The sequence below is a fragment of the Rhipicephalus microplus genome, chromosome 5 (assembly GCF_043290135.1).
Source record: "Rhipicephalus microplus isolate Deutch F79 chromosome 5, USDA_Rmic, whole genome shotgun sequence".
Taxonomy (NCBI): domain Eukaryota; kingdom Metazoa; phylum Arthropoda; class Arachnida; order Ixodida; family Ixodidae; genus Rhipicephalus; species Rhipicephalus microplus.
In genome coordinates this window covers 154,318,032-154,333,859 of record NC_134704.1, presented here as the reverse complement: position 1 = coordinate 154,333,859, position 15,828 = coordinate 154,318,032, and the positions used below count along the sequence as shown (strand labels likewise).

Here is a 15,828-nt window from a genome sequence, read left to right as displayed (position 1 = left end):
CGCTGTTCGTGCATTCGTGCTGAGGCCACTTCAGTGCAGAAAATATACGAAGTTGGGTCACATGAGCAGCGTGTGCAAGAACACCACCGTTTGTGCCCGATGCACTAGACCTCGCGCCAGTAGCGCATGTCAATCCAATACTCCGAAATGTTCGAATTGTGACGGGCCTCACGATGCATCTTCGAAGAATTGTCCGATTATTCGAAGAGAAATGGCAGTGCTGAAGAAAATGGTTTGGTATCACTCGTCTCACCGGGAAGCAGCCACATCTATTAGACGATGACGATCGCGTTTTTGACAGCACTCCAAGACAACCAAGACACCGTTGTCTCGTGAACCGCACTCAAAGTCGCATCCACGTCTGTCTCCCAGAACAAGTGCAGTCGGGGAGAAGGATAAAGAAGCCGCCAACAGCGACACAGCCGACGCCTGGCCAGAACTCCCTCGACTACACGCCACTAGAGAGCGGGATCAGACTTCAGCAGTGAAACACTCCTTGTCCGAATTCTCTAAACCAGCAGAGGAGGATGAACAAATAGTCGCCATGGTCAGCTCGCTCGCGAGTACCATTCGTGTGTCCGTGGAGAGGGTGAAAACACCAATAGCACGAAGCTCATTGCAGCTGCTGGATACCATCAGCCCAGTTCTAGCAAGCCTTCAGAAGTCCATTGTTTAAGAATAACAGCAGAACCATTGCCTATCAATGGAAACAGCCATCGTTTGCAGATAATATTCAAATTGCCTTAATATTTAAATAAAATGTGAGAGGCCTGAGGTCCCGGATATTGGATTTCCGGCAGTTTGTGTTTAAAAACCGCTTCCCGATAATGGTAATCTGTGAGCCAAACTCATCGACTATAAGAATATCAGGATACGAGTCTTTCACCTCAACCACAAATGGAAGTAGCAGCAAAGTTATTGTTTACATTCGCAAGGACCTTACTTATTTCGCCCATGCTATACCGCCAGATGATGACAACCAGTACGTATGCATTACTCTGAAAAAGAAGCGGTTGTCTTTTACACTTATTGGCGTATATATATCCCCCGCAAGTCCATTCGATTGTAAGAGATTAACAGACATTATGGCAGCTATTCCAGACCCTTGCATTAAAACAGATGATTTCAATGCAGATCATCCACTATAGGGAAGCTTGAGGACAAACTAGAACGGGCACTCACTGATATCGTTTGTGTCAGACCACAACCTGCGCCTTCTGAGTAATGGTAGCCTGACATACTTGTGAGGAACGACGTACAGCAGCGGCCTCGACCTGACACTGGTGTCGTGTGGCCTCACTTCAAAAGTGCGGTGGTTTACAGATATCGAAACCAATGGTAGCGACCACATCCCGACTTATGTCAGCATTGATGGCCAAGAGATTTCGTCGTCACCGGTCAATCGGTATATAGACGGGACACTTTATGAAGATCAAGTGGAGGACATGTGCAGAAATGATTCCTCGTGCGGGTTAGAAGAAGTAATTGCAGATGCAATGAAAAATTGTACGCGCCGCTTCACACGCTCACAGAAGCGCACAGAGCTTGACATCGAATTATAAAGGCTTCGGGCGTTACGTAGACGTGCTGAGAGAAGATACAGGTGTACCAAATCGATTCTTGATCTCTAAGTGGCAAGGCGTGTGCAGAAAGAAATACAACACCGCATGGACAAGCTACAGGATCAAAGATGGAAAAGCCTTTGTGATTGATTAGACCCACGCAAGTCATTGTCTCATGTATGGAGCACTCTACAGGGTCTTCACTCAGGCACCATGCAACGTCATTCCTTCAAGGCTCTCACAGTTCGTCTCAACCACCGTGAAATTGACGTTGCAGAGTATTTTTGCACGAACATCATCAGCGGGCAGTCGTATTCTCCGGTGTGCTTTTATGCAATATCCCCTGTCCACGAGATATAAGTATGGATGCTCCATTTTCTATGGAAGAGCTGGAAGCTGCACTGACACTGCGTAGGCGTTCTTCATCACCAGGGACCGATGAGATAACGTGTACAGCTCTGCGTCGCTTAGGCCAAGCAGCTAGACGGAAACGGCTAAATTTATTTAATCGGTCATGGGAAGATGCTATCGTAACTAGAGAATGGAAACGGAGCCGTCTTGTGCCACTTATAAAAGCAGGGAAATCCACTCTGATGCTGACATCATACCGGCCTGTTGCTCTCACCAGCTGCGTTGGGAAACTCATGGAGCGCATGATTCTCACTCGCCTGGAATGGTTGTTTGAACGGGACAACATTTACCCCGACTCCATGGCGCAATCTCGACGAGGCCGTTCATCGATTGACAACGTCATTGATTTGGTGTCATCAGTAGAACAGCAGATATTTAAGAAACGACTAGCACTTGCGCTCTTTCTTGATGTGAAAGGTGCATATGACAACGTTTCCCATCAAGCTATACTAGACACACTGCTGTTAATTGAACTGGGAGGGCGACTGTTTCGATGGATCCGAAGCTACCTGACACAAAGATCCTTTTTTTTTGTATATACTGAAGATGGGCTGACCTCAGACTACCACATGAGCCGTAGTGTTCCGCAAGGTGGTGTTTTAAGCCCAATTCTTTTCTATCTTGCCTTGCTTGGCCTGGCGGAAGCTCTTTCTGAAACAGTCAGTGTTTCAATGTTTGCTGATGACATCTGTGTCTGGGCATCTGCATCGACACACCTACAAGTTCGAGCAAGAATACAGAGGGCAGCGTCGCAAGCATCTGACTATCTTCGCACACAAGGCCAGCAATTTCAACAGAAAAATATGCACTGGTGGCCCTCACGCGCAAGGCGATGACAATCTACCGGATAGGCATTAATGGCCAGCTTATCTCTTACAAGTGTAGCCATCGTTTTTTAGATGTCATTGTTGACCACGACCTCTCCAAGCGCCCTCACGTGACTAGCTTGAAAGAAAAACTGGTATCTATTGCCCACGTCCTGAAACTCATCGCTGAAAAAAGATGGGGTCCTTCATTGAGTTCCATGCTGCAGCTTTACCAAGCACTTTCTATTGGTGTACTGCGCTACAGTTCTCCTCTGCATACTAAAACTTGCAATAAAAACATTCGAGCACTTCAGAGCGTTCAAGCACAGGCACTACGTGTTTGTCTCAGCCTACCACGAACTACCTCAACCGCTGGAACAGTTATATTGGCTCGGGATCATTCACTTACGACCTACGTCACAACTGATGTGCTGAGAGCATATATTCGGCACATTTTACGGATGGTATCCAGCCATGTGACATTTCTGCAAGAACAACGACCGCAGGCGTCGTTCTCTAAGGTCGTCAGCTTTCTACGCGCTTCGCTACCATCCGGTTTTAGGCCCTTAGCGCGTTCACCGTCCGCCTTGTGGAGCCTACGACAACCCGACGTGCGCCTTTCCGTCCCAGGAATTAGAAATACAAAAGTCCTTCCTGCCTTGGTCTTGAAGAAATTGACTCTGAACTGTTTACACAGTTTCTACGCTGACAGAATCCATGTATGCACAGATCGATCTACCACCCAGACTAGCTCCACCGGCGCCACCATCATTCCATCGCGACACATGAACATCACTTACAAACTTTGTCACGTGAACACTTCGGCTGGCTCGGAAATGATTGCCCTGCGAGGTGCCATCGATTATATCAAGCAACAACCGGCTAATCGATGGGCGGTATTCTGTGACTCCAAGGCGGCTCTACAATGTCTTTCGTCGGCACTTCATCGCGGGTCGTATGAACAACTGGTATGCGAGATCAGAGAAATGCTGCACTATGCGACAGAACAAGGACACACCGTTGTGTTCTAGTGGATACCAAGACATTGCGGTATCTCCGGCATTGACCTCGCCGATGAAGCAGCCAGAAATGCACACGTACAAACAAACCCTCTGTTTGTACTTTTATCTAGGATTGACTCGGCTAGATAGCTAATTAAGCTGGCGCAGGACATGGCACTCCAAAAGTGGCAGTCATCTCAGTTCGCACATCATTGACTATAATCCCTCGATCAATCTCTACGACTGTGGCTACCCTCTGGTCTTTCCAGAGAGGAATGTACAGTGTTGTACCGTCGGCGTCTGGGCGTAGCCTTCACCAATGCCTACTCATTTAGGATAGGGATGGCCGACAGTGTGGAGTGCAACGACTGCAGCGTCGATGAGACTATAGAACACATTTTATGTTACTGCCGGGCACACGCAAACGAGAGGCTTCAGTCGCGCACTGTTTTAAATCAACTGGACAGAAGTGATTTCACTGACGAGAAAAAATTGGGACCATGGCACTGCCCATCTAATTTCCGAAAGGCAACGAAAGCACTGCTGCATTTTCTCAAAGACATCGGTCTGTTTCATCGTTTGTGATGGTGAAACTTTTACGCGTCGGCCCAGTCAGTGACCTTTTATCTCCTCCTCTATAACTTTCCTTCTCCTCTCCCCTTCCCCTATGCAGGGTAGCCTACCGGGGCTCAGCCCTTGTTAACCTCCCTGCCTTTCTCCTTGTGTTCTCTCTCTCTTTCTTTGCCCCCAAAAGCATTTGCCTTTTTTGGGAATAGGGTCAGTTACCCATAATGAGAGTTGTTATCCTGGTGACACGCTACATGCCTAACCTATGTCTATTTCATAATCTTGATTTCATCTGTGATATTCAAAACACCATTTCCGCATATACACCACATGTACTTGGCAAATGGTTTGGAGCAGGACATGCAATTGGACACACTCTTCCTCATTGCCCACATCATCGAGAATTATGCCGAGCAGATTTACACCACATTTTTTTATATTGCTCTGCTTTCTCGCGAGGACAAACTTAGATAAATAAAGTATTTCTTCCTGATTTTCAACTTTCCCTTGAAATTTTAAGAAAATTTATTTAAAAGTGGCATATTTAACGCTTGTTTGAATGACACTGTTAAAGGTTCCACAACTTTTTACTGGAAAGTAAGAAGTCATCAGAAAAAAGTTACAATGAAAATGTGAAAAATTGATACCTGATGTGCTAAGGGCATATTTATTTTTATATGACAACCACTAAATGAGAGCAAATGTAACTTTGGCACTTGAATTTGACTTTACATACGCTAGTCGTAAGAGAATGGCTTCAAGCCTAGGCATGCCCAGGGTTCTCTAAGAGGAGGCGGAATTTCATCACTGCGACCCTCTCCTCTTCCCGTTAGTGAAATAGAATAGATAACAAGCATCGCATGGCACCAAACCATGAAAATGATGAAGTCAATTACGCATTGAAGCTTAGAAGTAGACCGTTCTCAGAACACAACACCAGCGGTTTCCATCGCCATGTACATTGAAACTCCTTCATGTTATAACACCGCATGCTATTGGAACAGCAACCTTACAGGCTTCAAGGCAAAAGTAATGTCATTAACATGCCTGGGGCTTGAAAAGTTGCAAGCGATAAAAAAAGACTGGTATTTACCGTGTGCACATTTCCTGTGTCATTTAGGTAAAACTCATGAACAGTTGTGCAGCTTGCGTGGTTTAGAAATGACGTGCATGCTTGACTTCTATCAACTTCTTTTTACCAGGGTATTTTCTGTATGGGTCCTGCCCCAGGGTTCATATCCACACTGAAATTCTTGAACTTAGACGAGCGAGACTTCTCGGAGGAGCCCGTTGAAAAGCCTCGCGACACAGTGCTCGCCATTATTTACACATCTGGAAGCACTGGCTTGCCGAAGGGAACAGAGATAACGCATTACAACTACGTGGCAGCCTTCTACTGTACAACGTAAGAAACAAGTCGTTCTTTATTGACAATAACCACGCCTGTCTGCATACATACAGTGGTACAGTACGTAAATTACCTGTGCAAATTGTTATTTCACTCGGGGGAAGCAGTTGTCTTTGTGTAAGAAATGCAGTGGAAGAAGGCGAAGTCTTAACCTGTCTCACAGGGACGCTCACACAGTGACAAGGCGAAATCACTGCCGGCCAACAAAGGACATAATGCGCGTTGTGTTTCCCTGTAATTAGGCAGTGTCATTTATTAACACGCTGCGAATAGACTACCTAAGCCGTCATGATACGTGAATGCCATATCATCACTTTTCATGCGGCTCTCACCATTTCCTGCAACAGCTAGCCAAGGTATATGTGACCAAATATTGTTTAAAAATTTACCAATCAATTATCATGGACGTTAGTCGTTGGAATGGATAGTTACTGATCATCGACCGGGATGCAATAACAATAAACTGTGCTTTAGCTGGTAAATACGAACAAACACTGGATAAAATTAAACATATCAGTGTAGAATAAGCTTCACCTACATCTACTAGGAGACGTTTTATTTTCGTGTTAAACGGATTTCTATGACAGGAAGCTCAACAAGGTTTTGTTTCTTTCTTTCTCCTCCGTTAGTGTGTTATGCAATAAATACCCTATTAGCATATAACAGTATGCTAAACAATGATAAGTAAATGTCCATATTTGTAAATGAAGCGGAATTTAGAATAGAAAAACTGCAAAAACAAGAAAATAAGGCCGTGCTCATGGACGCGTCCACGCTCGTGGCACGTAACTCCCCAATATAAAGCATCCGGGATACCTCAAATGTCTTTTTCTTCGTTTGAAATTGTCGTGTCTTTTACCTGTTTTATAATTAATATTTTTCATTGGAGACCGCAGCACCTACAATCACAGCTTGGACAATTCTTGTGTCTCAGTATTAGGCAACCCCGTACTGCCTAATCTGGTAATTTTCTTTTCTAATCAATTGTAAAAACGTAATATACCGAATTGTGTGCACTTCATCGATTTATTTTGCAGCCAACACCTACCTTGGTCAAGTTCAGACATATTACTTGCATCCTCGTCTATTACTCACCAATCAGGTATGATGTTTACCATGTGGACTGCCCTGGGCGGTACCACATGCGTCATAACGCCATCCACACTGACGCCCCTGGAGTTTATGGACACCAGTCATAAATACAAGGTTTGTTCTGACATCCTCTCATTCTAAAGTATCTTAACTTGTTTTGTTGATATCAAGAACACACATAAATTCATTGATACGAGAAGTAGATGCAAAGTACCACATGGCCTCGGGAAGTCGACGTGCGAGGCAGTCTTCAAACTCCACTGAGAACGCGTACGCGCCGAACGAAGGAGGTAAATCTCTCTACTTGACACTAGATCACAGATGCATAATATGGATTAAAAGTTCGTCGTTGCCACAAAATAGATTACATTTCGCTGAGGGACCGCGCCAGAATCCTCAAAGAAGTTTACCATGGTGATCGATTGTTTTATCTATAACCAGAGATCAAAACGTGCCTCTTTATGGTGATATAATCCATTTATAACACTACTACTTCAAACATATCTTTAAATTGACAGCGTGTTAGGGCATTGAGGAGTAAATGTTCAGCTGAGGAAAACAGTGTTACATGCAGCCAACACCACATAAAAATCATTTGCTTCATGCGTCGCCCCTTCCTTGTTTTACGTTAGTACCGAAGCGACATTTTTTTCTATTTTATTGCGTGCTGCTCTCTCCTCAATTTTTGCTTTATTCTATTTATTTTTATTAGATGTTTGCTTGTTTATTCTTGATTTTTTGCATCTTCTTTTGTTTTTATGTTCCTATCTCTCTCCCTACACAATTATCGCTTCCACTTTCTATCGTTTCTTTTACTGTTCTTATTCCTGTGTATTTATCTTATTCCTTCTTTCCTTGTTGTCCTCTATTTTCATATCTCTTTTTTCACTCGTACAATGTCTCAGACCTTGTCTCCAAGCGCGGTATAATCATCAACAACAAGTACATTGAAACCTTAGTCGATGTAGCTGCATGTGCAATATTACACATGAGGTAGTCTAGAAAGAAAAAAAGAAAATATAGAAGCCTAGAGAAGATGAAGAAAATATAAGTAGTAATATTGGAATACAGTAAATAAATTAAATAATGACGGACGACACCCGCCTGTCATGGGTTAATAATAGTGGTGTATTTTCACTTAGGTCCACTGCCACATTTTGGTGCACCTGAAGGTGGACATGCGGATTGAGTTCTTCGTTGTCCAGACTTCATAGCAGCTTTTTCTCTTGACGGGTGTTTAACTCCATGGCGAGCCAAGAACGAACCTTTTTCGTAATGTTAGTTCTGCAGCCTAGACGGAGAAGTAGATGAAGGAAGTTCTCTTGAGGCACGAAAAGCTTCTGCAGATGGAATCCGTGGAGGAGTCTCTGAGTCGTCTACAAGCACAATAACAGCTTGTATTGCAACCTACACCATGTTCACAACTCTCGCAAAAGACTGCTACAAAAAAGTGAGCGAGTCCATAAACACAATTGAACAGCAACAACAGATGACAGAAGTCACCTAATAAAAATGCTAATTGATGCACTGCAAGGAGCTCAATCAAAGCAACGAAGGGTGGAGCAGGATATTTTTGAAGAAAGTGCCAAAAGCCATCAAGAATGAATGCGTCCTAATGAATACGCATCACTATACTATAAGCGGTTATCAGATGATGATAAAAACCTATTACTTGCGTTGAGATTTTGACGCCACCGCGAAAACGTGGCAACTTCTTGACGAGACACCATTGTGTCGGAAGCAATGCATACCGAGCTTCTCTGCTGCATTTGAAGGAAGCGCTACGCAAAGGCGGGATCAGCGCAAATCCCAATCTTCCTAGAAAATTTCAAAATGTCATCTCTGTTACACCTGTCTCAGACTGTCTAAGGCCTAGTGTGCAGGCGTTACATAAAACAATTCGAAGAGTCGTTGCGTTGACATCTTCAAAGACCCCAGAACAGTTTTTGCAATGAATGAAACATTTGTTCTCAAGAGTAGACAAGAAACAAGGAGGGCCATCACGGGAAAGAATGCCTCTATGTAATAGACATGACGGGTGCAAGATTAACACTTACTGACAACTCAGTGTGCACGTATGCACAGACATCCCATGTGAATGTATCAGTTTCAAAGTGAACAACGTGTAATTACCTACAACTCTCTGCATCACTCTGCTCTGCACAATTTCCAATCCCAACTTAACGAGAAAGATCCAAATCACATCAATAGCAGCCACGAGATCTCGTATTTGACATCGTTGTGCCTGCTCTGTAAAGTTGGTGAAACTGATGGTGTCTAAATAAAGGTACTGTTGCGTACTGGAACTTGTACGTTTATCATTAACAGAGAGCGTCTTCATGGTGTTAAAGCTATCTTAGTACAAGAAAGTGATGTCTCTGTGAGCTCACATAATAAGTGGGCGTTCCTAGTCAGTGAATGACAAAGTCCTTCTGTCACTCGCAGTGTGTTGGCAATGTCAAATGTCACATAAGATTGTCTGCTATCTTATTTTGACGGTTCAAAATTGCCCATTCCTGCAATAAAAAAGTTCTTGTTAATATCTTAACGTCAAAAAAGAGCACCCATCCAGCACCTAGCCCATTAGGAGTGGAAAACTGAATGCGAAGATCACCAGATGACATGTTAAGAGTAAAAAAAGACATGGTTAAAAAACCACACCGCCGAATTCACCGAATAACGATAGCGCGCCATCTGCCGAGTGAACAATCAACTATGGTGGTAGCACGGGATGGATGTGCCGTTACCAGGATGTCTTCGGCAGTTCGCACCTGCAGTGCACCCGTGAAGTGTTAGATTTTTTTTTTTTGCCTGTTTCAACGCTCGTGGCAACTCTGACGAGAAAAGCAACGTTATCGCAAGGTGCTCATGATTTGCCGAGAAAAGCAACCTAGGCACAGGTACTCGTACTTACCAAAAATCTGAACCGGCTTCCTATGTTTTTTCTCAAGTCGTCCTTTAGAAAAATGTTCTTGTGCTTATGTCGCGTTTGTTGTATAGGACGAGGTGGTTGCGCATCAATTCGTTCAGCAATTTCGCTAAGTCCACGATACTTTCCCGTGACAAGATGAGCGAGTCGTACTTGGCCGCCATTGTTCAATAATTACTCAGCTAGCGCTTCTATTGTGAGCTGATCCGGCGGCAGACACCGCAAAAATCGATAAGAGAGCGATCAGCGCGGACAGGGCCCATTCGGCGGATCTCGCCGCAGCCAAATCGAATTTGGTGCGCTTTCGGTGGCCGGGGTTCTCAATGTACACAAGCCATAAAGGTGTGGACGGTGCCACAGACCATAGAGTTTCTCAATATACACTAGAGGGAACTCTGGCGCTAGTGTCTATGGGAGCTGCAATGCACAGCACTTCAGTGAACATGGGAATGATGGGTAGTACACACATTTGTCTAAACTTCATACTTCTGGCCTGCTTTTGGCTGCGTGTGTGTTCGTGTGGCTTGAAGCTGTTTTCTCACGAAACAAAAATCAGCAAATTTTCAGCGATTGCGCTTCACCACCCTATTTTTTAAATTACCTTTCCAAATTGGGTCACGAAGCTGAAAAGAGTTGAATCTTTCTTTCAAAACAAAATCGAAACACAGCAATAAATGAAACCGCAAGTACGATTTGCCGCCCGCAAGTACGAAGACTAGGCGAATGTGTGTACTACCCAACCTTCCCATAGTCGCTGAACGATCGCAGCGCCAGAGTGCCCTCTAGTTAATTTTGAGAAACTCTATGCAACAGACAACGCTGAAGCATGACATCTCGCGACTGTAAAATGCTCCGCATTTAAAAGCGTTAAGCGTTAATGAAGCGCTGGTGCTCGCAATGATGGAAGCCCTGTACACTCCTACAAAAATCAGCATCACAGCATGGCGCCTAACGTCTATTGACATTAACCCGAAGTGACGGCTGTATCATCGGAGTACATACGTATGGTTCATAAAACTGAATAGTCAGCACTGGGTGATCCCACGCGAAATCAACTCTGGTCGAAAGTCGATATTTAAGACCTGATTGCTTATTTTTCATTTTCTGCACATACGCCCCAGTGGCCTGAAAGTGAACTTCGTTTTTTTTTTGCATTGATTAGGAGGAAAAAAATATTGAACTTATTTTGTTCTGTCCCTTGTCATTTTCGAAAGTTAGGACGATATAAAAACACAAATATTAGCTCGATGAACACAATTTTTGAAGCAAATGTACGCGTATTGAAGAGTCAGGAGGAGGAGGAAAGAGCTTTATTCAGAGTGCGGCGTGTTGTTGGGTGGCCCAATGGCCCCGCCTAGGTTACGGTCAGGAGTCCTTGAATCCCGGCGGCTTCCAAGGCCTGCTGGACGGCCCGCATCTGATGTTCGAGGACGGGGCTGAGCAATGCGGCTTCCCAGCGCGCGGGAAGACTGTCACTACAGGCTGCATACTCGTTGTGGGCACTAATCCCTCTACATTCACATAACATATGCTTCAAAGTGGCCCTGGGGTCACAACAGTTGCACAAGTTCGTTTTGTATATATCGGGATATATAGTGTGCGATAGCGCAGGATTCGGATACGTCCTAGTTTGTAACTGTCACCATTCGACAGACTGTCTTTGTGTTAATTTTGGGTGAGGTGCGGAAATACACCCTCTGTAATCTATATTGTTTTATAATGTCAATGTATCTGGTCATTCTGTCCTCCCACTTCGACTCGTCTGTCGTGCCGTCATCACCGGAGGATGCTGGGGCGGCCCATGAGAGGGCAGCTTGGTCGGTGAGCCCTCGAGCAGCGCCATGTACAGCCCCTTGTTGCTGTCCCCCGCGATCGTGAGCAAGTGGCCTCATAATGTATGTATTTCTGTGGCTTGTTCAACACCCTCCAAGTAGAATGCGTAATGCCTCCAGGGAGATGCGGCCATTGGCAAAGTTTCTCGCTGCCGTTTGAGAGTGACTAACTATCACGATTGCGTTTGTCTGAGCTGCCGCGAGTGCTATGGCGCCCTGTTACGCTGTCTCGGTACTTGTGGTGAGTATCATCGCGCATGTCATAGAGCGTCTATTGCTGCCGATTACGGCTGCCGGAAACCATAGAGTTACCTACAATACTTACTAGAGGGAACTCTGGCGCTAGTGTCTATGGGAGCTGCAACGCACGGCGTTTCAGCGAGCATGGGAATGATGGGTAGTACACACATTTGTCTAATATTCGTACTTCTGGCCTGCTTTCGGCTCCGTGTGTGTTCGTGTGGCTTAGAGCTGTTTTCTTACGAAACAAGTGTTAGCAAATGCTCAGCAGTTGCGCTTCACCATTTTATTTTTTAGACCTATTTTCCAAGTCGGCTAACGAAGTTCAAAATGGTTCAATCTTTCTTTCAAAACAAAACCAAACACAGCAATAAACGAAGCTGCCAGTATGATTCGCCACCCGCAAGTACGAAGACTAGGAAAATGTGTGCACTATCCATTATTCCCATGGTAGCTGAAAAATCGCAGCGCCAGAGTGTCTAGGTAATTTTAGGAAACTCTATGCCGTAAACCCCCGTCTGTGCTTGTATCGAGCAGCGTCTACGAAAAGTGCGTCCTCTTCATTACTAAACTTTTTTTGTATTTGCTTTGCTCTGGTCTCTTGCCGGCTTTATTGCGTTGGGGATGCCGGTTTTTTGGCAAGAGGGGTATTATCATTGTTTCCCTGGTGTCTCTCGGGATGTCCCCTTGACGCCGTGATGTGTGTGATACGTTATGCCTAGGAAAATGTGTGCACTATCCATTATTCCCATGGTAGCTGAAAAATCGCAGCGCCAGAGTGTCTAGGTAATTTTAGGAAACTCTATGCCGTAAACCCCCGTCTGTGCTTGTATCGAGCAGCGTCTACGAAAAGTGCGTCCTCTTCATTACTAAACTTTTTTTGTATTTGCTTTGCTCTGGTCTCTTGCCGGCTTTATTGCGTTGGGGATGCCGGTTTTTTGGCAAGAGGGGTATTATCATTGTTTCCCTGGTGTCTCTCGGGATGTCCCCTTGACGCCGTGATGTGTGTGATACGTTATGCCTAGTCGCTCTAAGATATGTCTTTCTGCTCACGTCTTAGACAGACGGTTATATTGTGCCGTACGCTGCGCCTCATTGAGCCCATCTATGGTATTGTGCAGGTGAAGTTGTAGCAGTTTGTCTGTGCTTGTGCTAATCGGTAGCCCTATTGCTGGTTTGAATATTTTTCAAATGAGACAGTCTAACTTGCTCTTTTCCGCCACTTGCCATTTCAAGTATGGCTCTACGTATACTATTCTGCTTATCACGAATGTCTGTATCAACCTTATCGTGTTTTCTTTCCTCATTCCACTGTGCTCAGTTGCTATTCTTCTTATGAGACTCATTATTTGGTCTGAAGTTGCACCCAGCCATCTGAGGGTTTCTTCATTGTTGCCCTTGGCTTCGATGAGCAGGCCCAGTACCCTGATCCTGTCGACTATGGTTATGGTTTTTCCATTGGATGTTATTAACTGTATTTCTTCTCTATGAGCGAGACCTTGCAGGCTACTGGGAGCGCTATGGCTGCCTCTTCCGCTGTCTCGTTACTTGTGGCGAGTATCATTGCTGGTTTGCGACCTCTTTGAGTGGTTCTGTACAACAACAGCTCCGAGTATCCCGCAAAACAGGCTAGTCCGGTACCTTCCATATAACGCTCGACCATTTCGACTGCTGTTTGAAGTGTTCCTTATATTTGCCCATCACTCCAATTTCTCACCCATAAGGTGATTTAGTCTGCATATATTATTTTAATGAGTCCTTCGATTGCTTGGAGCTTGGCCGGCAGTCCAACTAGAACCAGATTGTATAACATATAAGCGATAATACCGAACCTTGCGACGTACTTGCACTGCCGATCTCAATTTCCTCTGAAACTAGGCCCCCTATTATGATCTTTTCCATCCTTCCTGTCAGGAAATTACGTACGTAATCTTACGCCTGTTGTGCAAGTCCTAGATCGTTTACCCTTTTCAGCACCGTGGCGTGGGTTACATTATCAAAGGCCTTCTTGAGGTCTAACCCTTAAATGGTCTTTCTCGCTGTCCCCGGACTATCTATAATCTGATGTTTAGCTGTAGCATTGCGTCTTGCGTTGAGAGCTTCCTTCTGAACACTGCCATTGTGAGTGGGGGTGCATATGAGTTTCCCAACGCAAGATATGAGGAATACGAGTCTCAAGTTCGCAATCTGCCGTCGCTTGCGTGGCTTACAGAATTTTCGCCGCTTTACATTGTTGGAGAATCTGTCCTACCTTGCATAATTGTTAATGAATTCAGTTTACTTAGTTATGGACTCATCATCCAAAGTGTGTGTAGCGTTTTCTTTGTTATGCCATCTAGTCCAAGTGGTGATTTAGTATTGAGTTTTTGCAAGGCGGCCCTCACTTCTGCCTCACCGATCTCGTTGTCTTGATTATCATTTGCCAGCCTTGTGTGATCAAGGTGTGTAACGGGAAGCGCTTGAAAGATGTATGTTTTCTTGATTTCATTGAGGAAATCCTGCTCTGAGCCTTGATACGTTTGTATTAACCAATTAATATTGTGGCTTTCTGCCAACTTGTTCCTGTCCGGGTTTAACAAATGTGAAAGGTTTTTACACGTTTTCACCATTCCTATCTGGTTGTCCATGTCATTACCTTTTTTCTCCCACTGTTGCCTGAACAGCTGCTGCGCGTAATGCTCTGTACCCCTGTTCATTTTAGCTATCCTTCTACAAAGTGTTCGGTTGTGTTTTTGCTGTTTTCACCTCCGTTGTAAACCTTCGTTAGTTTTTCACATGTGGAGAAGCTTATTGTCTACACACTCTAGCTGCGCCTGCGATGGCACTGTTTGCGTAGCTGCCTCCACGTCTTGTTTCATCTTTTCGTTCCATTCCTCAATACTCTGTATCATTTTGTCGGGCTCCTCTCTGATGTTCCTACACTTGTCCTAGTCGACAAGTTCAAGTTGTCTGCCTTTTGCCTTCCGCGGTCCTGCTCTTACCGTTATTTCAAGTATAGAATGGTCGCTTCCCAAATCATGTTGCGCATTGGTCCACTGCGTGTGCAGCTAATTTTTTGTGAACGTCAAATCTGGCGTGGTATCCGCGCAAATGCTAGTACCTGTTCTTGTAGGAAATTATGAATCGGTCACGAGCGTCAGCCACAAGTTCTTGCCTTTCTGGGTTTCGATCCTGTATCCTCATGCACCGTGCGGGGCGTTGAAATTGCCTCCAATCACTAGCGCTCAGTTGCCCGTTATAGCGAGTGTTTCGTGAAACAGCGTGCGGAATTTGTGCTCTCTGCAATAGGACTGCTGTAAATATTTATTACAAAGAGACTGTCCTTTGCTTTCAGGATTTGTATGAGTTCGAGGAGAATGCGAATAATTGCCTTAATTTTCGTGCCGTGTTGAACCACCGCGTGATTTCGCCTAACCAACATTGCTAATACCTTTGTCTCCCTGTTGGCTCTGCCGAATGACTTATCTCCCGACAATTTCGCCAGCCCGTGCGCTTCTAGCATCATTATAAAATCCGGGGCACTGGTGTCCTTAAGATGTTGTTGCAAAATGTATCGTTTCCGATTATATCCTCGACAATACCATTGCCAAATCATGTAGCGATTTTGTCTGCCGTGGTGGCGTTACAGGCTCTTCGATCCCTCAGTGGGCACCGAGGTCCTACCGTATGGCTTGAAAGACGTCTTAACCGGGCCCCCACCACTCGTCTGCGATCCCCATATTGCTAGCTTGGTGTCGGAATCAGCCACCATTTGCTGCACTTTCTGCAATATTCTCTTGCTTAGCGCCTCAATTTTCACCTCAAATCTAACTTCTTGTTGTTCGAGCTTAGCTTGCAATTTGCCTTCAATCTATTCTATTTTTGCTTCAATGATGTTTGTAAATTCCTCCAGTCCTTCATGTGGCGTCGCCACTGCTTTGGGTTTCTTTACCACACTTTTAATAGGAGCGTTCTCTGGTTTACGTTTATTGGGGGTGAGG

At 44.8% G+C, this 15,828-nt stretch overlaps 1 protein-coding gene across 1 annotated transcript in view; it reads left to right on the top strand.

Moving 5' to 3' along the window:
- The window catches only part of LOC119174143 (uncharacterized), a 145,155-nt gene that overhangs the window by 85,487 nt on the left and 43,840 nt on the right, over positions 1–15,828 (top strand). Inside the window, exons 5-6 of the mRNA XM_037424963.2 lie at positions 5,550–5,752; positions 6,793–6,961. Of these exons, the coding sequence (XP_037280860.2) occupies positions 5,550–5,752; positions 6,793–6,961 (372 nt within the window). The remainder of the gene's footprint in view (positions 1–5,549; positions 5,753–6,792; positions 6,962–15,828) is intronic.